Consider the following 27449-nt stretch of genomic DNA (forward strand, 5'->3'; position numbering starts at 1 on the left):
AATATATTTTATATATAAAATATATTATATAAAATATCCATTTTATATATAGAATATATTATATAAAATACATATTTTATATAGAAAATATATAATATATATATTTTATAAAAAATATATGATATATATTTTATATATACAAAAAATATATAAAATATATAGTATATATATAATACATAATAAAATATCGTACTTTCTTTTTTAAGGTACTGGGGAATAAACCCAAAGGGGCTTGACCCCGTCCTCTGAGCTCCATCCCCACCCTTTTCAATTTATTTGAAAACAGGGTCTCACTGTTTGCAGATGCAGACCTGACCTTGGGCTCCTCCAGCCGCAGCCTCCTGGAGAAGCTCTGCTTTGCTTTTGTGTTGAGGTTAAACCCAGGGCCTTGCCATGCTCGGAAAGCACTCTATGGCTGAAGCCCAGCTCAGCGCCAGGCATCACCTCTGTCACAGAGGCTAAGCCAAGGCTTCCCACCTTGATTCGTTCCCAGCACAGCCGGGAAGCTCCTCCTGAAAAGGGCTGGGACCAAGATTCTGTCACTCTACCCAATTTCAGCCAGTGATTGCACTATTTTAGCTGTCAGTCACGATCCAGAGGCGGGCCTGGAGGCCATCCATCCGGGTCGCTGGGGGGAACTGTCCAATCAGTGCGCAGAGGGAGGGGAAGGGCGGGCTTCCGCAAGCTCGCGGGCTTTTCTTCCTCACCGACTAGGCTGCTCCTGCTCCAGGCCCCGTGTTCTCTGCTCCAGGGACCCAGGTGACTGCGCTGCCCGTGTTCTCGGGGATCTCGGGTGCCCAGAGGTTCCTCCAGAGGACGCCAGGTCACCAGAGAAGCCAAAAATGGTGAGTTCCCAGAAGGTAGGCGGTCAGCACCTGCCTTGGGGCCTGGCGGGCGGGCGAGCTGCGGACTGGCGCGCGGAGTCGCCGCTGTCGGGTGGCCCTGGGTCCTGTCCCCTGGTTCCCTTGGTTTGGAAGGGTGGCTCAGGTCCCAGGTGTCCCCTTTGCTCTCTACCTGTGGCCCGCACTCACTTTTCCCAACGTGTAGGAAGCAGGACCATAAGTGCACCTTCCTTCTCCCAGTGGAGCTCCACCCAGTGGAGGTCCTCCAAATTGCAGGCGCCTCCTGCCTTCTAAAAGGCCACCTCCCTCCACCTCACAGCTCAGCCTCACATTCTTCTTCCCACTCGTTTCAAATAGACACCGTCTGCTAATTGTCATTATCGCTTAGTGAAATATTGGAAAGAGTCAATCAATCTTCCTTCCCCTCTCCCTTTCCCCCTCCCTCCCCCCTCCTTCCCTCCTCTCTCCCCCCTCCCTCCCCCCTCCCTTCCCCCTCCCTTCCCCTCCCTTCCCCCTCCCTTCCCCCTCCCTTTCCCCCTCTCTTCCTCTCTTCCCCTTGTGTTGGAATCTGGGCTGGCCTGCAGTTTGTGATCCTCCTGCTTCAGCCTCCCGCTTAACTGGGGTTACAGGCCTGTGCCAATGTCCCTGGCAAGAAGAACACTTTTGAAAGCATTTGTTTTCAATTTGTGATTATTATCCTTGAGGGGAAAGAATGAGCACTTAACACTTCCTTGTGTTTGGTCAGAATAACTGCTTTAAAGGAAATAAGTGGGTTGTTTATAGATCCCAGGGATATGGAATTCTGGGCTACATCAATAGAGTATAAGTGCTCCTTTTTCTGATAGTCCATTTTGTAGAGTCACACCAGTCCTGTAGTTAGGTAAGCTCACAGGGTAATAACGATGTAGGGACTAAGGAGGCAAGGCACTGAAGGTAGTTGTAAACAGTTTTATCTGGCTGCAGCCAGTCTCAGAGGGCACTGTTTTTGCTGTAATCAATCCATCCATCCCCTGAACCCCGAGTTCAGGTGGTTTCAGAATTTTATACCCAGCATGTAAGGGGAAGGGCTCAAAAGTTCACATTGTAATACCAGGACCCCCAAATAACTCTCAGACCACACAGTCTCATTCCAGTTAAGCCTTTATTGCTGGCCAGTGGCAGACACTGTGCTTTCGAAAGAATGAGATGGTCAGAGTGGTGCCCCTGCCTTCAGTTGGCTCCATATTTAAGCACAAAAACCACAAAAGGGAATTTTGGGTGTTCAACATAAGCAAGCCTGAAAGTTGTGGTCAGTTAGTCTCCAGTTGGCCCCAAAGATCATTCTGTGTTCTTGGGGAATTTTGATGAGCAAAATATTTCAAACTGCCCCAGTTATGAGCTTCTTGAGTGTCATGGCTGAGTTCACAAAGTGGAGTCACCATAGTCAAATTGTCACATCACTCACATAAAAGCAGGTTTTTCTTTCTCTATTCTGGCTAAGTTAACCCTTCAAGGACAGTTCCTGAGGAGGGGAGAGCTTCTTCTCCCCTTTCTTTCCTCCCCCACCAGCTGTTATCATGGAGCCCAGTTGGTTATTTGTCTGTGAAGCCCAGCTCAAGGCCAGAGGCCTTGTTTGCACATTTCTACAAACTACTATTCTGGATACAAGTGTGTAAAAAACTAGTAAGGGGGAGTCCAGCACCTGGAGTGTTGATTTCTTTCCTTTTTTTTTTTTAATTTTTGTTTTACAGAGAGAGAGAGAGAATTTTTTTAATATTTATTTTTTAATTCTCAGCAGACACAACATCTTTGTTTGTATGTGGTGCTGAGGATCGAACCCAGGCCACACCCGTGCCAGGCGAGCGTGCTACCCCTTGAGCCACATCCCCAGCCAAGGAGTGCTGATTTCTTCCAGACTAGCAGCCCAGTAAAATAGGGCAACACAAAAATAGGAAGTTTATCTACACTGAACTTTTTTGTGGACACTCTTTTGTTGACAGTCCAAAAATTAGCCATGGTGAAGATTTCTGGAGAATCCCAGTTAAAATTTTCTGTGAAAAAAGAGGATGCTACTACAATAGTGTCTGATTCCTTTACTGTCCTTCATCCCCAGCTCTTTTCAGTATGATTTTCAGAAAGGATCTGGCTATGGTGCCCAGCCTGGCCTGAAAGCTGTGATCCTCCTGTCTCAGCTTCCCAATCTGTTGGGTTTAAAGGCATCGACAACCCCAGCTACAGAAAATAGTTCATTTTAACCCAAATATTAATTATCATACTAAGGAACATGGATTCGAGTTACCCTGAATGATGTGTGTGACCCTGCTTGGAAGAGATTACATCATTTCTTTTTTTTCTTTCTTTCTCTCTCTCTCTAATTTTCTTTCTTTTTTTCAGTCTCTTTTTTTAATATACCAGGGATTGAACCCAGGGGCACTGAAACACTGAGCTACATTTCCAGTCCTTTTTATATTGTATTTTCAGACAAGATGTCACTAAGTTCCTGATGGGTCTCACTAAATTGCTGAGTCTGGCTTTGAATTTAGCAATCCACTTATCTTTGTCTCTCAAGGTGCTGGGATTACAGTTGTGTGCCAGTGTGCCTGGCCTCCATGAACTTTTATAAAAGAAACTCTGTATTACTGCATCAACCAATTGCATTGGTAGGAACATCAGATTGGTGGGGTACAGAAAAAAAATAAAGAAAATTTCTTCTGTATATCTGTTATTGCATTGTGAGATTTGCTAGATTTTGGAGACGTCTGGTAAGGCTAGTGATGTATTCTGAGAAGTTGTGAGATTGTGGTCTGATACAGAAATTAAGATGATTGGCTGTTAAAGGGCTTAAGATAGCCCAAGATAATGTTTGCTCTCCATACCGAACCCTGCCTTTCCACCCTCATGGTGGTCTAGTTAGCCAAAGTCAAGTACTCTGAAGGTTCTTTGATGTAGATGCAACTGTATAGAGAACTTGAGTTCACAGCTGTAAAAATCTTGTGCTTTTTCTTTTATCTTCCTTAGGTGTAGGCACCATGTCCGATTTCTTGGGCAGAGGTTCTCTTTGGACACCTCCCAGAGTTCCATGTCCTCAGCCACTATCCTTTCCTGGAGCTGCCACAGAGTGCCCACAGCTGCCCTGTGACATGCAGGGTGAACAGAATTTCAGGCCCTGGGTCAGCTGCTCCCAGAGGACAGCCTGAAGTGTGAGGTGCAGCCTCTCAGGGAAGCTGCTGGGGTCCCTGGGCTGAGGAATCTTCTAGAAAAGGCCTCATCTAAACAGCTACTTCTTGGGACCTTGTTTTCCCCAAGTTCTGTTCCTATTCCTTGGATTCAGGCGGATAGTCAGCCTGTGGATGCTGGTGCTGAGGGGCCAGGTGAGCAGTGACTCCTGCCCTTTTAGTCTTTCATGGTGTGAAGGAGCAAACCCTCTCCCAGAGCATAAGGACCACCCACCCCAGTGCAGAGGTGTGCAAAGCTTAAAAGCCTCATAGACTGGAGTCATGGTACAGGTGCCTGGGAGGGTGATCCTGGATGCTTTTCATGAGCAAGACCAGAAGGAAGCATGTCCCAGCTGTCAGGGACCTTCCCTGCCCCTTGAGTCTGACACATCTGTTCTCCCTCAGCACCAAAGCTTTCTGTGTATCATTTTGAAATGATGTGCTCACTTATCTGTTGCCAAGGTTTATTTATTCAGAGCCAAATGGGATGGACTATTATTAAAGAGGCAAGAGAGTGGCGGATTAAAATCCACCTTTTTGTTGTTGTTGTTGTTGTTAAAAATCCCAGCTTACAGCCAGGTACAGTGGTGCACACCTGTGATCCTTCCTGCTCCAGAGGCTGAGACAGGAGTGTTGCAAATTTGAGGACAGCCTTAGCAACTTAGCAAGGCTTTATGCAACCTGGTGAGACTGTGTCTCAAAATAAAAAGTAAAAATGACTGGGCATGTGGCTCAGTAGTAAAATATCTCTGGGTTTAATCTCGGGGGTATCAAACAAAAAAGAAAAAAAGAAAAAGAAAACATTTAATTACCTAATTTACCTTTTGCTACCCCTGAGTATGTATAGAAAGTTTGTACGATTCAGATTTGTCTTTTCAGTGGTTTCAAATTGAAATCCAACCTTGGATTCCTAAATACCACATAAGATACAGAGAAAGTCTGTCTTGCATTATTGCTGCAGAATTTGAGTCCAATTCTACTAAAATAGTGGTGGACAAATTTATGAATGTGATTTCATGAAAACTAGAATCTTTCCTTCATAAGGTGATGAATTTGACTAAGGACGACAGTTTTTCACCGTTGTTGTCTGACCTTGGCAGGTTCATGTTAACTGTGTGGTTTTTTGTTATCAGGAATGGAACCCAGAGGTGCTTAACCACCAGCCCCTTTTAGATTCCTTGTTTTGAGACAGAGTCTTGCTACATAATCTAGGGCCGCTGGGGTTACAGGTGTGCACCATCACACCTGTCTTCATTGTAATTTTTAAGGACAATTTTGGCAATGCCTTGAATACCCAATTGTAATCATTTAATCACTGAATATCAGTGAAAGAGTAAATGATACCTGTTTTCTGCAAAGGAGAGATCCATGGGTCTAAATAAGGGTGGTGATCCCCTCACCATGTCACCTAATTCCTGTTCCCTCCCAACTGCCTCCTCTTAGGGCCACCCCTTTGGGAGCTAGCCTTTTAGCTTATGAAACTTGGGTGTAACATAAATGCTCTCTCTATTCTCTCTGTCCTGTACAACATTTTGCCTGGTCTTAGATACAGTTTACTGTTTCCAATTTTTTGAAGAGTATTTTTTGTTGTTGCTGTAGTTGGACACAATACCTATTTATTTATTTTTATGTGATGCTGAGAATCAAACCTAGGGTCTCTCACGTGCTAGACAAGCACTCTACTGCTGAGCCAGAATCCCAACCCTCTTATTTCCATTTTTAGATATAGTTTTTCTTAAGTTTACCTCCAAAATACAGTAAACCATGCCCTAAATTTCACAGAATTTGCTGAAAAGCTCAGTGTTTTTTCAGAGAGTTTAGAACATGGGAACATTCAATCTTCTTTGTGAGAAAGTGTGGTGTCTTTATACTGATTTTGTTGTGTTTTTATGCCTCTAATTGTGTTCCTTTTGTATCATAATCATTTTTCTCTCTCATTACATGTATTTTTTCAAGCTACTCTCCAGCCCAAGAGAATTAGTATTGTAGACTGTTGTTTATTTATTTGCTTCCTTATTGAGTGCTGGGAATTGATGCCATGGACTTGCTCATGCTTAGTTATCTTCCAGAAATAAATTTCAATTTGTGAGCAACGTTCTGGTGGTGGGCAGGTGTTTTACTGGGGAATAAACCTACAGGCAATCGACCACTGAGCACATCCTCAGCCCTTCTTATTTATGTATTTTTTCTTTTTCTTTTTTTAAAAATATTTTGTATAGTTGTAGATGGACAGAATACCTTTATTTTATTTATTTTTCTGTGGTGCTGAGGATCATACCCAGTGCCTCACACACGTTAGCAAGTGTTCTGCCACTCAGCTACAGTCCCAGACCCCCTTTTTATTTTTGATGAAGACCAGTCTCACTAAATTTCTGAGTGTCTTGCTCTGTTGCTGAGACGGGCCTCAAACTTTTGCCATTTCCCTGCCTTGACCTCCCTAATGGCTGAAATTACAGATGCACATCACTACACCAGCAGTTGGAGTGAGTTTTGAAGAGTTATCATTTAATTTTTTTTCAGATGAAAATAGCATTGAAAATCAGTTTTCTTGCTTTTGTTCATACTTTTGAAATTTGTAAATATGACTCTTCCTCTTTGCTTTATTTTTGCATTATTATGAAAAAGGTATTTAGCATATCATATTGTTTCTTATGTATACATTTTTAAAACTTCATGGCTTGGTAGTTTATTTACTTCTTTATTAGATAAACTTTGTTTTTATGAGCAATTTTAGGCTTACATAGTTTATTAGTTAGTGTTCTCTAGAGTAACAGTATCTAGAGGAAGTATGATTATCAAAGGGGATTCATTAGATTGGCCTAATTGACCCGAAGGTGGATGCCCACAGTGGCCATCTGCAGGCTGGAGAGCTTGAGAAGTGGTAGCTGCCGAGTTGCAGAGGCTGAATCCTCAGAACAAGGGGGATTAATGGTGCTGCCTTAGTCCAGACCAAAGATTCTGGAAACTCACTAAAGAATCACTGGCAGAGTCCACTTTGGGAGAGTGAAGAATTTTGTTCCACCCAAGACACCCTCCTATTGGATGGTGCTGCCTAGCTTAACGAGGTTCTCCAATTTGGCTCACTTTCCCATATACCCATCATTTGTAGACACACCCTCATGGACACACCCAGAAGCTCATTAATCATCACCATCCTTTAATCCAATCAAGGTGACAATTAAACGTGCCATTACACATAGTATCAAATACCCCTTCTCTCCAGCTGATAGTCACCACTGTTTTCAACATATTGCATTGGTGTAGGGTGTTTGTTAGTTACTAAACCAGTTTTGAACATTTGATAAATAGAATGGATGAAGCAACATTTAGGATAAGCCAAAGTTCATCCTTTACTTTAGGGTTCCTCTTCCTTGTGATGTGATTGTGTGTGTCACGTCGTATACAAGATAATGTCATACAGAAGAGTTTCACTGCTTTGCTCCCTAAGTCCCTGGCACCCATCAGTTCTGCTAGTGCATCTATAATGTTGTCTTTTTCAGAATGTTCTTGACTTGGAATCTTACTGCACTTGGCCATTTCAAACTGGCTTCTCTCACTTACCAGTGTGCCTTTAAGGGTGCTGTATCTTTCCAGGCTGCAGAGCTCATTTTCTGGGTGATGCTCTTTGGTGTGGTTAAACTTCAGCTTGTCCATTCAGTATTGAAAGGTGCATCTTCCTTGCCTCTAGGTTTGGGCCGTTGTGGATATTGCTGCTGTAGTCACTGCAGTGAGGGTTCCTGTGCCCATAATTTTCACATCATTTGCATAGACATTTGGAGTGTGATGACTTAATTGTACATTTTTTTGCATTTATGATTAAATTTTGCATTTATGATTATGAGCATCATTCATAGTTTTCTATTCAATACTTTTCTTTATTTAATTTGGATAATATGGTAACTTATGCCTCAGGAAGACTTAGGAGGTGTTAACTCAGCTTCTATGTTCTGGAAACAAAGTAGAAAATTGGTGTCAGTTCTTATGTGTCTCATGGAAGCCTGTTTGAGATGTCAGAGCCTTGCCTCGCCTTTTTGGGAAGTAATTAGTTGTTGAGTCTGTTTTTCTCAGCAGCCATGGGCTCATCTGTTTTGTGTATTACCCCTTGTGTGTAAGTTGTAGGAGATTGTCTCTCTCAAAGAAATGGTCCAGTTTCTGTAAGTTGTCTAATTTGTGTCAAGCACAGTTATGATAATCTGAAGTCCCAATGCATTGTTGACGATGACACTTTTTAATGTGTTAGTAGGTTTTCAGTCCTCGTTGTTTTTTTCTTTAATATTGTTGTATATTTTACACTTTTACTTTTTTTCTTTTTATGTGGCAGTGAGAATTGAACCCAGTTTCTCCCAAACACTAGGCAAGCAGTCTTCCACTGAGCCACAACCCCAGTCCCTGTCCTCTGTATTCTTAGCCTTTTGTCAGTTAATCAGTGATGCTGATGTTCATGAAGAACTTGACTTTGCAGACTGTGGGTTTCCTGATTGTGGTTTCATTAACACTTTCTCTGTTACCTACTGTTGAGAGCCACAGCCGAAGGGGCCCCAGCAAACTTTAAGACTGCCAGCTGATGATTGGCTCACAGCGGCCCCAGCAACTTCTAGCTGATTGGCTCCTCTGCGGTGATGCTCATTGGACTGTTTGCCCGCCCTTTCAGCCTACGGAGCTGCTCATTCGGCGACATTTTAGGCTCCACCCACACGACCCAGCAAATCGGCCTCAAGAGCCAGAGGAGTGGGGGAGGTTGAGAGTCTTGTGGGAAGCCGGTGGAGGCAGTTGGGCTCTGAGGGTTTTTCCTGAGGAGCTTTTTTGTTTGGCGTGTGTGGTTCTAAAAGTGAAATTTGTTTCTTTTGACAAGTGGCTCCTGAATTGTGCCCAGCCAGACTGCGGCAAACTACCTGTGGTAAATTTAGGTTTACCTTGCTCTTCTTTCTCTGGTTTTCTGAAGTGGCAGTTTCATTGGTTGCTTTTAGCTCTTCTTTTCTGAAATGTGTGTTGGATGACTTAGACACCACTACATCGCCACCTCTGGTGTTCTCTATGAATTTCCTATGATGGACTTTTACATTTTTTCTTTCAAAATGGTCACCTTTTCTCTTGAGTCACCTCTTTGTCCTGTGTCTGTTCAGAGCCCTGTGTTTCATGTCCCCTTCCCTGGAGGCTTTTCAGCTTCTTGTGATCTGATTTCTGCTTTAGCTCTCATGTTCTTTGAGCATACATGGGATTTCACTGGTGGTGCACTTGTAGGGGTGTGGTTTATGTCCTGTGGAGTGTTGCTGTGACCCTGAGACCTCAATGTGCTTCCCGTTTGGTTGAAGGTCCATGAAGCCCTCCTGTCTGCATCATTGTCCTGACAGAGTTGGGCTGATGTCTCTGAGGGTAATTGTGGGTTCTTCATTGTTTGGGGTGGTTATGTATGGTTTTAGTCCTTGAGTATGCTTCTGTGTAAGTGGCAGAGACATTTTCTTTGTTCCATCACTGTGCAGACATCATAGCATGCTTACAGATGTGAATGGTGGCCTCTTTCACACAGAGACAGTGTGGGATAGTTCACAATTCTGGGCTACAAACTTGTTTCTTTACTACACTCTGGAAGAGCTTCTGCCTTAGGTTTGTTTGCACCACCATTGCTACAGGCACGATGAATCTTTTTCACAACAGACAATCATTGCAAATGTGGCCCACCCTTGATCAAAATGTCCTTGAGCAGAACATTGGTATGTGTCTCATGACTGTATATTATGGTAGTGAACCTGCTGCTGTTAAGAAGAGTTTGAAAATCATTGGATATTCATTGTTGCTGTGAGACTTAGAAAAGTAGTGCCTGCTATTTATTAACAAGATTTTTTTCAGAGTTATAAAATTTTGTAAGGCTGTTGTTTGGACAAGGTGACATTTTTGTTTTTTGTTTTTTTTTGTTTCTTTTAGAGAGAGAGAAGAGAATTATTTTTAATATTTATTTTTTAGTATTCGGCAGACACGGCATCTTTGTTTATATGTGGTGCTGAGGATCGAACCCGGGCCGTACGCATGCCAGGCAAGCGCGCTACCGCTTGAGCCACGTCTCCAGCCCATGGTGACATTTTTGGGTCATTGAGTTCTTTCTTTTTTTTTTCTCATTTTTTTTTATTGGTTGTTCAAAACATTACAAAGCTCTTGACATATCGTATTTTATACATTAGATTCAAGTGGGTTATGCACTCCCATTTTTATCCCAATTACAGATTGCAGAATCACATCGGTTACACATCCATGTTTTTACATGATGCCATATTAATGACTGCTGTATTCTACTACTTTTCCTATCCTCTACTATTCCCCCTCCCATCCCCTCCTGTCTTCTCTCTCTACCCCATCTACTACAATTCATTTCTCTCCTTGTTTTTTTTCCCATTCCCCTTAAAACCTCTTATATGTAATTTTGTATAACAATGAGGATCTCCTTCCATTTCCATGCAATTTCCCTTTTCTCTCCCTTTCCCTCCCACCTCATGTCTCTGTTTATTGTTAGTCTTTTCCTTCTGCTCTTCCTCCCTGCTCTGTTCTTAGTTGCTCTCTTTATATCTTTTTATATCAAAGAAGACATTTGGCATTTGTTTTTTAGGGATTGGGTAGCTTCACTTAGCATAATCTGCTCTAATGCCATCCATTTCCCTGCAAATTCCATGATTTTGTCATTTTTTAGTGCTGCGTAATACTCCATTGTGTATAAATGAAACATTTTTTTTTATCCATTCATCTATTGAAGAGCATCTGGGTTGGTTCCACAGTCTAGCTATGGTGAATTGTGCTGCTATGAACATCGATATGGCAGTATCCCTGTAGTAGGCACTTTTAAGGTCTTCAGGGAATAGTCCAAGAAGGGCTACAGCTGGGTCAAATGGTGGATCCATTCCCAGCTTTCCCAGGAATCTCCATACAGCTTTCCAAATTGGCTGCACCAATTTGCAGTCCCACCAGCAATGTATAAGAGTACCCCTTTCCCCACATCCTCGCCAGCACTTGTTGTTTGACTTCATAATGGCTGCCAATCTTACTGGAGTGAGATGGTATCTTGGGGTGGTTTTGATTTTCTTTTCTCTGACTGCTAGAGATGGTGAGCATTTTTTCATGTACTTGTTGATTTATTGTATGTTCTTCTCTGAGAAGTGTCTGTTCAAGTCTTTGGCCCATTTGTTGATTGGGTTATTTTTTTTTTAAGAGAGAGAGAGAGAGAGAGAGAGAGAGAGAAAGAGAGAGAAGAGTTTTGAGAGAGAGAGAATTTTTTTTAATATTTTATTTTTTTTAGTTTTCGGCGGACACAACATCTTTGTTTGTATGTGGTGCTGAGGATCGAACCTGGGCTGCAAGCATGCCAGGTGAGCGTGCTACCGCTTGAGCCATATCCCCAGCCCAAGAGAGGAGTTTTAATATTTATTTCTTTTAGTTCTCGGAAGACACAACATTTTTGTTTTGTATGTGGTGCTGAGGATCGAACCCGGACCGCATGCATGCCAGGCGAGCGCGCTACCACTGGAGCCACATCCCCAGCCCTTATTTGTTTTCTTATTGTTAATTTTTTTGAGTTTCCCAGCACCATTTATTGAAGATTCTATCCTTCCTTCATTGCATGCTTTTAGCCCTTTTATCAAATATAGGATAGTTGTAATTTTGTGGATTGGTCTCTGTGTCCTCTATTCTGTACCATTCGTCCACCTGCCTGTTTTGGTACCAGTACCATGCTGTTTTTGTGACTATTGCTCTGTAGTATAGTTTGAACTCTGGTATCGCTATACCGCCTGACTCACACTTCCTGCTTAGAATTGCTTTTGCTATTGTGGGTCTTTTGTTTTTCCATATGAATTTCATAATTGCTTTATCTATTTCTACAGGAAATGCCCTTAGGATTTTGATTGGCATTGTATTGAACCTATAGAGAACTTTGGATAATATTTTCATTTTGATGATGTTAGTTCTTTATATCCATGAACAGGGTATATTTTTTCATCTTCTAAGGTCTTCTTTTATTTCTCTCTTTAGGGTTCTGTAGTTTTCATTGTATAAATCTTTCACCTCTTTTGTTAGGTTGATTCCCAAGTATTTTATTTTTTTTGAGGATATTGTGAATGGGGTGGTTGTCCTCATTTCCATTTGAGAAGATTTGGCGCTGATATACAGGAATGCCTTTGATTTATGCGTGTTGATTTTAAATTTGCTGAATTCATTTATTAACTCTAGTAGTTTCTTTGTAGACCCTGTTGGGTCTGCGAGGTATAGAATCATATCATCTGCAAATAGTGATAATTTAAGTTCTTCTTTTCCTATTTTTATGCCTTTAATTTCTTTCGTCTGTCTAATTGCTCTGGCCAGTGTTTCGGGAACTATATTGAATAGAAGTGGTAAGAGAGGGCATCCCTGTCTTGTTCCAGATTTTAGAGGAAATGCCTTCAGTTTTTCTCCATTCAGAATAATGCTAGCCTGAGGTTTAGCATATATAGCTTTTATGATGTTGAGGTAAGATCCTGTTATCCCTAGTTTTTTTAGTATTTTGAACATAAAGGGATGTTGTACTTTGTCAAATGCTTTTTCTGCATCTATCGAGATGATCATGTGGTTCTTTAAGTCTATTGATGTGGTGGATAACATTTATTGATTTCTGTATATTGACCCAGCCTTGCATCCCAGGGATGAATTCTACTTGATCATGGTGCACAATTTTTTTGATATGGTTTTGTATTCGATTCGCCAGGGTTTTTTTTGAGGATTTTTGCATCTATGTTCATTAGAGATATTGGTCTGTAGTTTTCTTTCTTTGAAGTATCTTTGTCTGGTTTCGGTATCAGGGTGATGTTGGTCTCATACAATGAATTTGGAAGATCTCTTTCTTTTTCTGTTTCTTGAAATAACTTGAAAAGTATTGGTATTAATTCTTCTTTGAAGGTTTTGTAAAACTCCACTGTATATCCATCTGTTTCAGGACTTTTCTTGGTTGGTAGTCTTCTGATGGCTTCTTCTATTTCCTCATTTGTCATTGGTCTGTTTTAATTGTGTATATCTTCCTGACTCAATCTGGGCAAGTCATATGACTTCAGAAATTTACCGATATCTTCACTATCTTGTATTTTATTGGAATATAGGGTTTCAAAATAATTTCTAATTATCTTCTGTATTTCTGTAGTATCTGTTGTGATATTGCCTTTTTCATCCCATATGTTGGTAATTTGAGTTCTCTCTCTTCTTCTCTTCATTAGCATGGCTAACTATCTGTCAATCTTATTTATTTTTTCAAAGAACCAACTTTTAGTTTTATCAATTTTTTCATTTTTTTTGTTTCAATTTCGTTGATTTCCATTCTGATTTTAATTATTTCTTGCCTTCTTCTACATTTGCTGTTGTATTGCTCTTCCTTTTCTAGGGTTTTGAGATGAAGTGTGAGTTCATTTATTTTTTGGTTTTTTCTTTTTTTGAGGAATGACCTCCAGGCAATGAATTTCCCTCTTGAAACTGCTTTCATTGTGTCCCATAGATTCCCATGTGTTGTGTCTGTATTTTCATTTATTTCTAAGAATTTTTTGATTTCCTCCTTTATGTCTTCTGTAACCCATTGATCATTCAGTAACATATTGTTCATTTTCCAGGAGATGCAAGATTTTTTCTTCCTTCTTTTATCATTGATTTTCAGATTCATTCCATTATGATCAGATAAGGTGCATTATATTATCTCCACCCCTTTATATTTACTAAGAGTTGCCCTATGGCATAATATATGGTCTATCTTTGAGAAGGATCCATGTGCTGCTGCGAAGAACGTGTATCCACTTGATGATGGTTGATATATTCTATATATTTCGGTTAAGTCTAGGTTATTAATTGTGTTATTGAGTTCTACAGTTTCTTTATTCAGCTTTTGTCTAGTGGATCTGTCAAACGGAGAGAGCGGTGTATTGAAGTCACCAATAATTATTGTGTTTTGGTCCATTTGACTCTTGAACTTGAGAAGAGTTTGTTTTATGAACATTGCAGCACCATTGTTTGGTGCATAGATATTGATAATTGTTATGTCTTGTTGGTGGATGGTTCCTTTTAACAGTATATAGTGGCCTTCTTTATCCCTTTTGATTAACTTAGGTTTGAAGTTGATTTTATTCGATATGAGTATGGCCACTCCTGCTTGCTTCCGAGGACCATGTGAGTGGTATGATTTTTCCCAGCCTTTCACTTTCAACCTGTGTATGTCTTTTCCTATCATATGAGTCTCCTGAAGGCAGCATATTGTTGGATTTGTTTTTTTAATCCAGGTTACTAGCCTTTGTCTTTTGATTGGTGAATTTAAGCCATTAACGTTTAAGGTTACTATTGATATATTGTTTGTACTTCCAGACATGCTTATTTATGTATTTATTTTAATATGGCTCGTTTTTTCTTTTTGGTTATATTTTTTGTTCTTTTTTTACTGGGTTACCTCCCAATGTTAGTTTTGGGTGCTGTTTTTCAATTCCTCTTCTTGTAGTGTTTTGCTCAGAATGCCTTGCAGTGCTGGTTTTCTGGCTGTGAATTCTTTTAACTTTTTTTTATTGTGAAATATTTTAATTTCATTGTCAAATCTGAAGCTTAATTTTGCTGGATACTGTATTTTTAGTTGGAATCCATTATTTTTCAGCGTTTGAAGTATGTTGTTTCAGGATCTTGTTGCTTTCAACGTCTCTGATGAGAAATCAGCCATTAACCTAATTGGTTTGCCCCTGAATGTAATCTGCCTTCTTTCTCTCGTAGCTTTTAATATTCTCTCCTTGTTCTGTATGTTGGATATCTTCATAATTATGTGTCTTGGAGTTGGTCTATTAGGATTTTGTATGTTTGGGGTCCTGTAGGCTTCCAGGATTTGGCAATCCATTCCATATTTCATATCTGGGAAGTTTTCTAGGATTCTTTCATTCAATAGGTTGTTCATTCCTTTGGTTTGAATCTCTATACCTTCTTCTATCCCGATGACTCTCAAGTTTGTTTTTTTTTTTTATAACATCCCATATTTCTTGGATAGATTGCTGGTGAATTTTTAGGATCCTTTCTGTGTTGACTATATTCTTCTGCAGTTGATACACTTTGTCTTCATTATCTGATGTTCTGACTTCTATTTGATGTAGTCTATTTGTAATATTCTCGTTTGAGTTTTTAATTTGGTTTATGGTTTCCTGCATTTCTAGGATTACTGTTTGATTTTTTTTAACATCTCTATTTCCTGGTATAGGTCATTCTTTGCCATTTGAATTTGCCTATTCATTTTCAAAGTATACTTTCATTGTTTGGACTTGCTGTCAAAAGTCTTCTCTAAGATTCTGTTCCATCTGAGTTAGGTATGCCTTGAGTTCTTTCTCTGTCCATTTTTCTAAAGCCTCTAGGTTCTCCTGTGAATTTAAGCTTTCCTGCATTGTTTGTAATCCTTTTTTCCCTTGTTTTTTCATGGTGCTCATGTTGCTTTCCAACTCTGTTTGACTGCTTTGTTTCTGTTTTCTTCTTTAAATTTGTTTTGGTTTTCATAGTTCCAATATATCTCCTTTGTGTTGGGAGACAATGTTTAGAGATGTTGGGTTTAATTGTGCTTAAGGTAAATTCATTAGTTTCATTAGAGGTCTACAGAATTTGATGACATGTATAGAACTGAGGTTTGAACTTAGGATTTTATGATGAGGCCGGGCACTTTGATGGTATTGAGGTTAATATATTTTAGCTTCTTTGGGGGGTTGCTCAAATGCAGGCGGATATTAACAAGAGAATAGACAGGAGTACTTGGGGGTAGTTAAGGGCTTAGTTGGACTATGGACTGTTTCATAGTATTCATCTATTTTCATCTAGTAAGTTGTACATAATTTGGGTGGTCATGCTTAAGAGGAAAGATAGGAAAAAATAAGGAAGCAAACCAAGAAAGGTAGAGAGAGAGAGGAAAGAAAGAGAAAAGAATAGAAAAGAAAAGGAAATGATAATAAAAAAATAATAAAATGCAGTAAAATAGAAATTACATTTAAAAAATAATAGTATAATTGTAGAAAAGAAAAAAAATAAAATTAAAGAAAAATTTTTAAAAAATTAAAAGAAAAAGTGACACTGTTAGGCTTCTGTTTTCTTCACTTTTAATAGGTGGTGCTGTGCTTTCCGGGCCAAGATTTTGTCCTCCGGCTATAGGAAACAGTCTGTGTGAGGCCGCTCCCTCCTCCCCCCACTGGTGTCTCTCAAAACCTGTTAGCTTAGGTTAATTCCTGGTTTCTACTCCCCTGACTTCTCCTGTCAGCCAGGTCTATCCCCGTGTGGTACCTCTCAGCAGTTCAAACTACACTCTGTGCCTGCAGTTTCCTGGACGTGGAGTGCAGCTTTTGGGAACCGGCACCTTATTGTTTTGATTTCCTCCAATAGCCCCTCCTCCTAGAGCTTGCGAAACAGGTTTTGTTTTCACTGCTGGTGGGAGGGAGGAGTTGGGGGTCAGGTGCCTTTGCTTTTTCCCGACACCGCTACTCAGATTCACTCTGTTAATCACACCCCCAGAAAGCCAGGGAGAGATTTTATGTGATTTCCCTGCTGTATGGAAAATGGTTTCAATGTCACAGACCTGTTCTATCACTGAATGAGATGTGATCAGTCGAAAATTGGCGATGGTGACGTCAGCTCTCCAAGATGGTGGCCGCTGGCTTCCTCGGTGGTCTGACCGGTGTGGAGGAGAGGACTGGACTGCTTCCTTCCCTTGTCTCAAACCCAGAATTCAGCACTGAGCACAGTGAGGGCACAGCTGGAAGGCGCCCGCAGAATCAGCAGCGCCTTATCTCTGCGTTGCTAGCTCACCGTTTCCCAGCGAGCTCCGCAGTCTCTAGCAGCGGGGCAAGTCGCTGAATAAGCAGCTTGAATCTCTGTGTGGACAAATCGCTCTCTATTGAGCCCCAGCAACTGATCCTCGGGCTATGGAAATCCTTCCTCTAGGTTTTGGTGCACCCCAATTTTGATGGAAATTCCTAACAAGATATCATTTGGGCATTCTAACTCGTCATTCACCTGCATAGTGACGCAGTACACGAGGGTGATGCACTCCATTCGCCGCCATCTTCCAAGTCCTCATTGAGTTATTTCTAAGACACGTGCTATCATTCCACTTATCCCATTCTACTTTGACAGTAACCACAAAAAACTATCAAATTGTCGTGTTTATTAATACATAAATTAAATTAATCAAATAGAGAACTCATGTTTGTTTTGGTCATTTAATAGTAAGCTAGTTGACTAAATTTGTTCTGGAGTAAAGCACCTGCAAACTTCTAGTTGTTCTTAGTGTAATCACCCAGAATAAGCTCAATCTCCAGTTAACACATTGTGACCACCGGTGTGAAATGTTGTCTAAATGTTGTCTATGAAGGAATCTCCTCAGTGACCCCATGCCCAGAGGGTGGGAGTGGGGGCTGGTTCTAGGCATTTCTTTAAGTATGAAACAATAGACTTTTAGAGGAAACAAGACATCAGTAAATACCATGTTGCCTATATCAACCTTATAGGTACAGGGAGCCACTGTAGTTGGCAGAATCTCTCTCAAATGTTTAGTTTCATGATTCCTGCATTTTTCTACTCATCACCTTTTTTTTCTAAAGATAAGTACTATCAGAAGTGCTTATATTAGCTCTGTACCACACAGGACGTTTCTAGGACATGAATAGAGATGCAACCATTAAAGAAGTTAGTAGTAATCTGGGAGCCTGTCTTATTTACTGTGAACTCCCCAGAGGAAGGGAATAAATCACTATGATGTTTGCCTTCTGAGTAGCCAATTTCTAGTGTTGGAATGGGTGTAAGAAATTGAGTGCAGTAAAGATTTGATGGACCAAATCATGGAATTAATCAGGAGGCCAGGGAATTATGTGAACATCATGCATGTTGAGTGCAGATTTCTCATGCTGTCAATCTTTCCTGGCCTCCACTATACATTTGTGGGATATTTCAGATCTCAGTGACCTTTGAGGATGTGGCTGTGAACTTCACCAAGGAGGAGTGGGCTTTTCTGGATGCTTCCCAGAAGAACCTTTACAGAGATGTAATGCTGGAAGTCATCAGAAACCTGGATTCTATAGGTAATAATGATGGTTTTAAAATAATCAAATCAGAGAACTCATGTTTATTTTGGTCATTTATGTAGAAGGTGAAAAGGAAATCAGTTGATGAATTATTGAAGTATAAATGGCACCTATAGTTTGGCAAAGCATTTCTAGCTCCTAAATATTCATAAAGAGTGTTATATTCTCTCATTTTAGGTAACAAGTGGGTAGACAAGACCACTGAAGATCAGATTGAAAACTGTGGAAGCAACCTAAGGTAACTGTACTCACAATAGGAATTCGTGAGGAAATCTGGGAACTGTCATATAATTTTTAAAGAAAACCAACCAAAGAAGTATGCATAATTTGAAATGCATTTATTCTTATAATATTTTTTTACCAGAAATATATACTTATCTGTAACAGGTATTCTGTCTTTTCAAAGTATTTGACATGCAAAAAGTACTATGAAATCACATATGTGAATATGACTATGTGAATAATAGCCATAGAGAAGCTGTGTTGCAAAGGATTGTTTCCTTTAAATCTCTTTATTTTCAGAGAACTTTAACAAGTCAGAAAATCTAGCCTTTACGTGAGGTTGGTAGAAATGTAAAGACCTATAAATAAATAGAAAACTATGAATGAGTTAGGTATCAATTATGTGCTGGTCACTTCTTCTTTAAAGAAGTCCTATGGTAAACTTCAAACTTTCCCCCACAGAATAGTGTGGGGAAACCTTCCAATCGATTCCAATTCTTAATCAAAGAAAAATTTTAATAGAATAAATCCATGTGACTTGATTATGTGTGCAAAAGATTTCATATGTCTTTCATTCCTTCATAGGCACATCACATCTCACTATGGACACAAATACTATAAGCATGAAGAATGTGAAGAGAAACCATGTGAATTTAAACAATATAGGAAATCTCTGGTTTCTCTCAAAAGTGTTCACACACAAATGTTACAAACTGGAGATAGACCACATGAAAGTACAGTATGTGGGAAAGTCATCAGTTGTTCCAATGACATTCAAAAACATGAAGAAACTCATACTGGGTGGCAACCCTATGAATGTCAACAATGTGGTGAAGCCTCTTCTTCTCTCCCAGGTGTTCAAAGACACATGATAACACACAGTGGAGGTAAACGTTTTCAATGTGAGGTATGTGGGAAAGCCTTTCATTTCTCCTCTTTATTTAGAAGACACGAAAGAACTCATTCTGGAGAGAAACTCTATGAATGTAAACAAGATGGTCAAACCTTTATTTCACAGACAAGTCTTCAAAAGCACAGGATCACACACACAGGGAATGTACGTTTCAAATGTAAGGTATGTGGGAAAGACTTTGCTTATCCCAGATTACTTAGAATACATCAGAAGACACACACTGGAGAGAAGCCCTATGAATGTAAGCAGTGTGGCAATGCCTTTGCTAGATCTGGTGACCTTCACATACATGAAAGAACTCACACTGGAGAGAAGCCCTATGAATGTAAGCAGTGTGGCAAAGCCTTTGCTAGATCCAGTGAATTTCAAATACATGGTAGAGTGCATACTGGAGAGAAGCCCTATAAATGTAAGAAGTGTGGCAAAGCCTTTGCTAGATCTGTTGACCTTCACATACATGAAAGAACTCACACTGGAGAGATGCCCTATGTATGCACGCAGTGTGGCAACGCCTTTGCTACATCCCATCAGCTTCATGCACATGGAAGAACACATACTGGAGAGAAGCCCTATGAATGCAAACAATGTGGAAAAGCCTTTGCTACATCCTCTGAGCTTAAGAGACATGGAATAACACACACTGGAGAAAAGCCCTATAAATGTCAACAATGTGGAAAAGCCTTTGCTAGATCTGGTGACCTTCACACACATGGAAGAACTCATACGGGAGAAAAGCCCTATGTATGTAAGCAGTGTGGAAAAGCCTTTACTAGATCTTGTGACCTTCGCACACATGAAAGAACTCATACTGGAGAGAGGCCCTATGTATGTAAGCAGTGTGGAAAAGCCTTTGCTACATCCCGTCCACTTCATACACATGGAAGAATACATACTGGAGAGAAGCCTTATGAATGCAAACAATGTGGAAAAGCCTTTGCTGCATCCCATCTGCTTTATGCACATGGAAGAACACATACTGGAGAGAAGCCTTATGAATGTAAGCAGTGTGGAAAAGCCTTTGCTAGTTCTAGTTACCTTCAGATTCATGGAAAAACACACACCGGAGAGAAGCCCTATGAATGTAAGCAGTGTGGAAAAGCCTTTGTTAGATCTAGTCATCTTCAGATTCATGGAAGAACACACACCGGAGAGAAGCCCTATGAATGTAAGCAGTGTGGAAAAGCCTTCACTCGGTCCTCTCACCTTCACTCACATGAACAAACTCATACTGGAGAGATGTTTTATGAATGCAAACAATGTGGAAAAGCCTTTGCTGCATCCCATCTGCTTCATGCACATGGAAGAACACATACTGGAGAGAAGCCCTATGAATGTAAGCAGTGTGGAAAAGCCTTTGTTAGATCTAGTCACCTTCAGATTCATGGAAGAACACACACCGGAGAGAAGCCCTATGAATGTAAGCAGTGTGGAAAAGCCTTTGCTAGATCTAGTGACCTTCAGATTCATGGAAGAACACACACCGGAGAGAAGCCCTATGAATGTAAGCAGTGTGGAAAAGCCTTCACTCGGTCCTCTCACCTTTGCAGACATGAAAGAACTCATACTGGAGAGAAGCCCTATGATTGTAAGCAGTGTGGCAAAGCCTTTGCTACATCTAGTAAACTTCAAATACATGGAATAGTGCATACTGGAGAGAAGCCCTATGAATGTGAGCAGTGTGGCAAAGCCTTTGCTAGTTCTAGTTACCTTCAGATTCATGGAAGAACACACACTGGAGAGAAGCCCTATGAATGTAAGCAGTGTGGCAAAGCCTTTGCTACATCTGGTGACCTTCACAAACATGAAAGAACTCATAGTGGAGAGAAGTCCTATGTATGTAAGGAGTGTGGCAAAGCCTTTGCTAGATCTTGTGACCTTCGCAGACATGAAAGAACTCATACTGGAGAGAAGCCCTATGTATGTAAACAATGTGGCAAAGCCTTCACTCAGTCCTCTTACCTTCACTCACATGAACAAACTCATACTGGAGAGAAGCCCTAAGAATGTTAGCAGTGTGGCAAAGCCTTTGCTAGATCCACAGACATGGAAGAATGTATACTGAAGAGGAGCTTAATAAATGTCAACAACGTGGAGAAGCCTTTGCCACATTTTGTTGGCTTCACACATGTGAAAGAACACATACTGCATAGAAATCGTAAGAATGAAAACAATTGGTAACTCTTCTGTTATTACTGTTTCACTCATATACATGTAGGATGTTTACTGGAGAAAAATCCTTTGAATGTGAAATATGGTAAATCAATATTTCATGTCATCCTCAAAGACAAGAGATGCTCACACTGCTGAAAATATGTGTTTGTGTGTGTCTGTGTGTCTGTGTCTGTATGTGTGAGATAGAGAGAGATCGATCAATCAATCGATCCACTGGGGATTTAGTCTGGTGGTGCTCTACCACTGAGCTACATTCCAGTTCCTTTTTACTTTTTATTTTGAGACAGGGACTTGCTGAGTTTCTTAGGGTCTTCGTAAGGTGCTGAGGCTAGCCTCCAGCATTTATTCTTCAGAATCAGCCTCTCGAGTCTCAGGAATTAAAGGCGTACACAACCACATCCAACTGAATAACTCTTTAAATGTGAAAAATATCACAAATCATTCCATTTTCCCTGTTGCCTTCAAAGCCATTTCACTCACATTGAGAAACAAACCCTCTTAATTTGGGGGATTTGCTACATTCTGTAAGCTTCATTTCCTTTCTTATATATGAAAACACTCATGCAGAGAAGCCCTGTGAATGTGAGAAATGTGGGAAATTTTCTAGTTTTCTAATTTTTTTTCCTAAGGACTGGGAATATTGTTTTGGAATAAAAAGAATAAATCCTATGCAAATAAGAAATATAAAGGGTTCAGCTGTTCTAGTTTTGTTCAGTTGTATGAAAGGACTCATACTGTAGAAAATGCTGAGGATAAGCCATGTGGGGCAGTATTCAGCTTTCATAGTTTTCTCCAAAGGCATAAAAGAATTCACATCTGTGAAAATCCCTTTTCTATCTTTAAAAATTGCAGTAACACTTTCAACTTTCCAGGTCCCTTTGAACAGCATTTAAGAAATCACACTGGAGAAAAGCCCTGTATGTAGAAATGTGGTGAGAACTTTGCTTGTTTCCGATCCATTTGAACTTGTTCAGATTTGAGGGAAATTTAATTTTATTTATTTATTTTGAGATAACCACTGTAGGTGTGTGAAAATGGTGTGTGCCTTCATTTCTTTTTTCTTTTTTTTTCTTTTTTTCTTTTCTTTTTTTTTTCTTTCTTTCTTTCTTTTTTTTTTTTTTATCTATTCAGAGCTAACAAAACTGCATCCTGGGTTGGAGAGGAGCATTGCATCAGCATGAAGATTTGAAAGCAACATGTTTTTCTGGGTTAAATCTCTCTTATTGTTAGATTCCATTTTCCTGTATTTTAAGTCTTTTGAGTTTAATGTTTCATTACATATTGTGTATGTTAGATTCCATTTTCCTGTATTTTAAGTCTTTTGAGTTTAATGTTTCATTACATATTGTGTATGTTACTTTAGGCCTCTCTACTCCAGCCTTTGGTACAGATTGGTGAAATGGCTCTTCTGAACTTCTTTCCTCTCTTTGTTCAGATTTCACCCAGGAGTGCTCTAGCACTGAGTTTCTCCACAATCCTTTTAATTGTTATTTTTTTGAGATGAGGTGAGGCTGGCAGCTGGGACCATAGGGATGTGTCTGTGTACCCTGCAGCTGGCCTCTTCCTTTTCCTTGATTGCTTATTGATCTATTGATGGCTCTGGGACTATCACAGTTGTAACTTGTGCTTGTTCTAAGGCTCATGTATTGTGCTGTATGTAGGCACATTAAAGAGTATTATAAGATAATCCAAACAATTTTGTGGTAACCCTCAGAACCCTGCAGCTAATCAATGTTCTCCCGGAACATTCCTTAGGTGTCTAGCCTCATGTGCCCTACATCACTAATGAAGCTACAGCCTCCAATCAGGTGATATTGTGCAGTACTTGCTGTGGAGAGGGCTGTTTCTGCTCATGCTAAATAATTCAGTTACCTGTCCTAAGGATTCAAAGCCTCCTGAGCAAAACCTCACCCACAACCTATTCAGGTGTCATGGATTTTGTGCGATCATTGGTAAGAGTTCCTTACATACTTGTGTCCAAATATTGAAGTTTGCCAACATGCCAAAGATGGGTTGATTGTCACTGCTATCTCTGTTCCAGCTTTTTGCTTTGTCTCAGTGCTCATTTTGAAAGGAAGGCCAAAAGAGTGTGCTGTGGCCCTTCTGTTTTTGATAAATATAGCCTAAGCCATCTTGTAAAACTTCTTCTTTAAAAGATAGTTTTGAACACTTCCCAGGATTTCCAAAAACTTTCTTTGCAGCTAATGAGTCAGTGTGGCAATTTCCTAGTTTTACATTTTTGATTTAGTAGAAATATTGCTTAGAAGGTGTGTGAGCACTTGACGCAGTCTGGACTTTTTGTAATAAATCCATTTGCCAAATGCAGTAGTTGCAGGCTTGTTCCTTGGCAGTGTGAGTGAATGCAACTGCCCTGGGGTGTGGGCATTGTTTGTAGGAGTTCAGTCTTGGTGAGTACCTCAGTGTAGGAATCAGATTCATAGGAGGGCTACAGAATCTCCTGACAGGACCTGCCTGTCCCTTTTGGACAGTAGTGTTGTCATGTGAGCTGGCAGGTGGATGGCTACCTTCTGATGGATTTGGGTTTGTAGCTGAGCAAATAGTGAGAATGTACAATGATTAAATGAAAATTAAAATATTCTTTGTCATACCAAAGACATAATTTGGGGGCCAAACAATAACAAGTAACCTCGTGGACCTTGAATCACATATTTTCCTTCATGTATGCATTTTCTTACAAACTTTTGTAGTGTGATGCTTATGTTGAACAAACTGCGATAAACATGGAGAAGTTTATTTAATGGTACAGTGTACTAGAAGTTTTAAAGACTTGCAGCAGGCTTAGATTCCACTATTGTTAAAATTTTATTAAAGACTTGGAAATTCTCAAAATTCTTGAGAATCCCCAGGTGCTGTGGCATACACCTGAAATACCAATGGCTGAAGATTCTGAAGCAAGAGGATTGTGATTTTTTTTCACTTTTTTTTTAAAGAGAGAAAGAATTTTTTAATATTCATTTTTTAGTTTTCAGTGTATACAACATCTTTATTTTATTTTTATGTGGTGCTGAGGATTGAACCCAGCACCCCATGCATGCCAGGTGAGCACGCTAACATTTGAGCCACATCCCCAGTCCATGTTTTCATTTTTATTAAAAATTTATATATATAAACTTTTTTTTTTCCTAAGAATCAAACCCAGTGCCTCCCACATGGTAGGCACATTGTCAACCACTGAGCCACAACCTTAGCCCAAGGGTTCTGATTTGTAAGGTGGCCTCCCTGGATAACAAGGAGTAAAGAACTCAGTGAGACCCTGTCTCTAAGAAGTAACTCAAATAATAAATAAAAAAAGAAGGCTGGGTGGTTGAGTTCCACTGAGTTTGATTCACAGTACCCCGAATAAAAATGCATTAGGAACCAAGTTTTAATAAACCGTATGATGGGTGGATGGGCTTGTCCATTATATTGTTTTCTTCTTTGGATTCTTAGGCATGGTTTACTAATTCAGAAACTCTGTAAAATTCACCAATTCAATATAAAGCAAGTGTATGGTTTTAAAAAATAATAGTATAGCAAGGTCCATGAGGGGCAGCTTCCTGCTCTGGGAACCTCAGTAATTGGTAGTCATCACAAGAGGCCATAATGTCCTTATCATAAAGAGTTTGTGAAAGCTTCTATTGTGCAGGAGTCTCTGAATGTGCTAAACGTGTCTGTCTTTTCAGAGCCTTTTGGTGGAGGAATTCCACATGGAGGTCTCTGATTTATAGATGATGTCATTGGGGAGCTCAAGTGAAACTGATAAGTGAAGAACACATTGGCACATGGTCCAGGGCAGCCAAAAAGGTGTCAGATTTTCTTGTCTTCAAAGAGTGTGTCAAGCAACCTTGGAGGAGGATGTCAGCAATTTACGACGTGCTCCTGCAAAAACGTCTCTGCTCAGGTCATTTGTTAAAAGCTGATTAGTAGTCTGAAAATTTATTTGGTCCTGTTAGTGATAATGACAATTTGCATTAGAATGCTATTGAAATAGAGAAAACAGAAAATATTAGCCATTTTTAAGGCCAAAATATATACCAGTTGTGATTAAATAGGATCAGTAATTTTCATTATATTTGGTATGGGTATGGATACTTACAGACGGGACCAGATCATCAAAGTAGCAGTAATCTACCCAAGGCAAATGGTGAGATAGAGAATATCTGTGTTTCTGTAGTTGGTATTTTATTTTTTCCTCTGTGATTATCAGTGACTGTGTTTAAACATTTCAGGATGCCCAGTTAGAACTCTCATATTTCCATATTTAATGAATTAGAAAATGTTAGACTATTAAATATTCTGAGAAGCACATCAGATTTTATAGGAGTTTCCATATACCTTGTTTTAACATACCAAAAATATGTGAAGTGATTTAATTAGAGATTGATGGTGTTTATTTATTTGTTTTTGTTACTTGTGATGCTGCGGCAAGTGTGGCCAAACTAGCAGGTTCTGGCTAGGTTTGATGGAACATTGGAAGAAATAAAGAGTCACACATGCAGAAGATACAGCATCTGGGATTGGGTGGAGCACTGCTTTATGATGGAGCAGCAGGTCTAAAGAATTATGCCAGGGGGGCTGGGGATGTGGCTCATGTGGTAGCGCGTTCACCTGGCATGTGTGGGGCACTAGGTTTGATTTTCAGCACCACATATAAATAAAATACAAGATGTTATGTCCACAAAAAACTAAAAATATAAATGAACAAATATTAAAAATTATCTCTTTTTTAAAAAAAAAAAGAAAAAAAGAATTACACCAGCAATCTTTATTGTATATCTTTCATTGATTATATTAAAGACTATACAAGCATTATTCTTTGTATTTATGAAAGTTACACAGTTAGCAACAGTATGCAGCTATTTCCTCCGTTACATTCTATAGTTGGATTGTGCAATGTTAAGAGCTCTGTGCAACTCTCAAGAAAGTCCATCCTTTAAAGTTACTTTAAAGCGTCCTTTAAATCAGCGGAACTGGTGAAACTTTGTGGTTGACTTAGCAAGGAACTTTGTGCCTGAGAATAAGGTCAAAGCTGAAAAGTCTCCTCCAACAGAGTCTCCCCCATGGAGAACATTGCCATAACAACCAGGCATCCTATAGTTTTGCATAGAAACTTTTCCAGTCACCAAGCATGTCACTGCCATTACGTCATTAGAGACCTGCATCTCAGACACTTGTCTCCCAATCACTGTCCTGGTCTCTACAGGGGATTGAACCAAAGGCTGCTTTACCACTGAGCTACACCCTCAACAAGGCTCCCCCCTTTTTTTTTTTCTTGAGATAGTGGTGGACTCTGTTGCCCAGGCTGACCTCACACTCATCTAAACTAGAGCAATGTGGTCTCTGAACCTTTACCCCAATGGCAGTCACATTTGCTGGGAACTCAGCTGAAGTGGTTCAATTAAAATAATGACTTTGGAATTCTATAGGATGTGACTACTGTTTCCAACCCATTCTAGCAGGTACTGTTTCCAACCCATTCTACCAGGCCTGGTAGAAATTTGCAAGTCCATTTTTATGTTTTCAGATCATAAGAAAAAATATTTTTTTTCAAATTTTCACAGATGTACCAATATCACACAGACCCTAAGTACTTGGTTTTTAGGGCAGGGATTATGGGAAGTTCGTTGGAATTGTGTGGATCCATCCTGCCTTCTGATATGTCTTCCCTGTTTTCTCTCTCACTCATTATAGTACAAGGGGTTCTTAACCACTAAGCCACATCCCCAGACTCTTTTTTATCCCCATGAAAGTAGAATGCATATATACATATATACACATATTTTGGTATATCATACTTGCATGGGATATAATTTCTCATTTTTCTGAGTGTACATGTTGCAGAATCATATTAGTAATGTAGTCAAATATACACATACAGTAGTGATGTCTGTTTCAATCAACTTCTATCTATTCTATTCCCACATCCCTCTCCCCTCCCTCCCATCACTTTCCTCAAGTTAATGTAAGGTAAAGCTATTCTGGCCCAGTGCCCCCTCCCTCCTGAATTAGAATCAGCATAATAGAGAAA

General features: G+C 39.9%; 1 protein-coding gene across 1 annotated transcript; it reads left to right on the forward strand.

Annotated features, from left to right (window-relative positions):
• Positions 1-673: 673 nt before the first annotated feature.
• Positions 674-26118, forward strand: LOC144374081 (uncharacterized). The gene is made up of 4 exons (XM_078037033.1): positions 674-845; positions 17985-18111; positions 18292-18352; positions 18922-26118. Exons 1-4 carry the CDS (start codon positions 843-845, stop codon positions 21248-21250), a joined length of 2520 nt encoding a protein of 839 aa, XP_077893159.1. The 5' UTR covers positions 674-842; the 3' UTR covers positions 21251-26118.
• The last annotated feature ends 1331 nt before the right edge of the window (positions 26119-27449 follow it).

The sequence above is a fragment of the Ictidomys tridecemlineatus genome, unplaced genomic scaffold (genome assembly GCF_052094955.1).
Source record: "Ictidomys tridecemlineatus isolate mIctTri1 unplaced genomic scaffold, mIctTri1.hap1 Scaffold_570, whole genome shotgun sequence".
Classification (NCBI taxonomy): Eukaryota; Metazoa; Chordata; class Mammalia; order Rodentia; family Sciuridae; genus Ictidomys; species Ictidomys tridecemlineatus.

Bases quoted from the DNA above. Each gene is read 5' to 3' on its own strand.
- LOC144374081 (XM_078037033.1), top strand. The intron at 18,112-18,291 runs GTAATAATGATG...CTCTCATTTTAG, and splicing joins CAGAAACCTGGATTCTATAG to GTAACAAGTGGGTAGACAAG. The intron at 18,353-18,921 runs GTAACTGTACTC...ATTCCTTCATAG, and splicing joins AACTGTGGAAGCAACCTAAG to GCACATCACATCTCACTATG.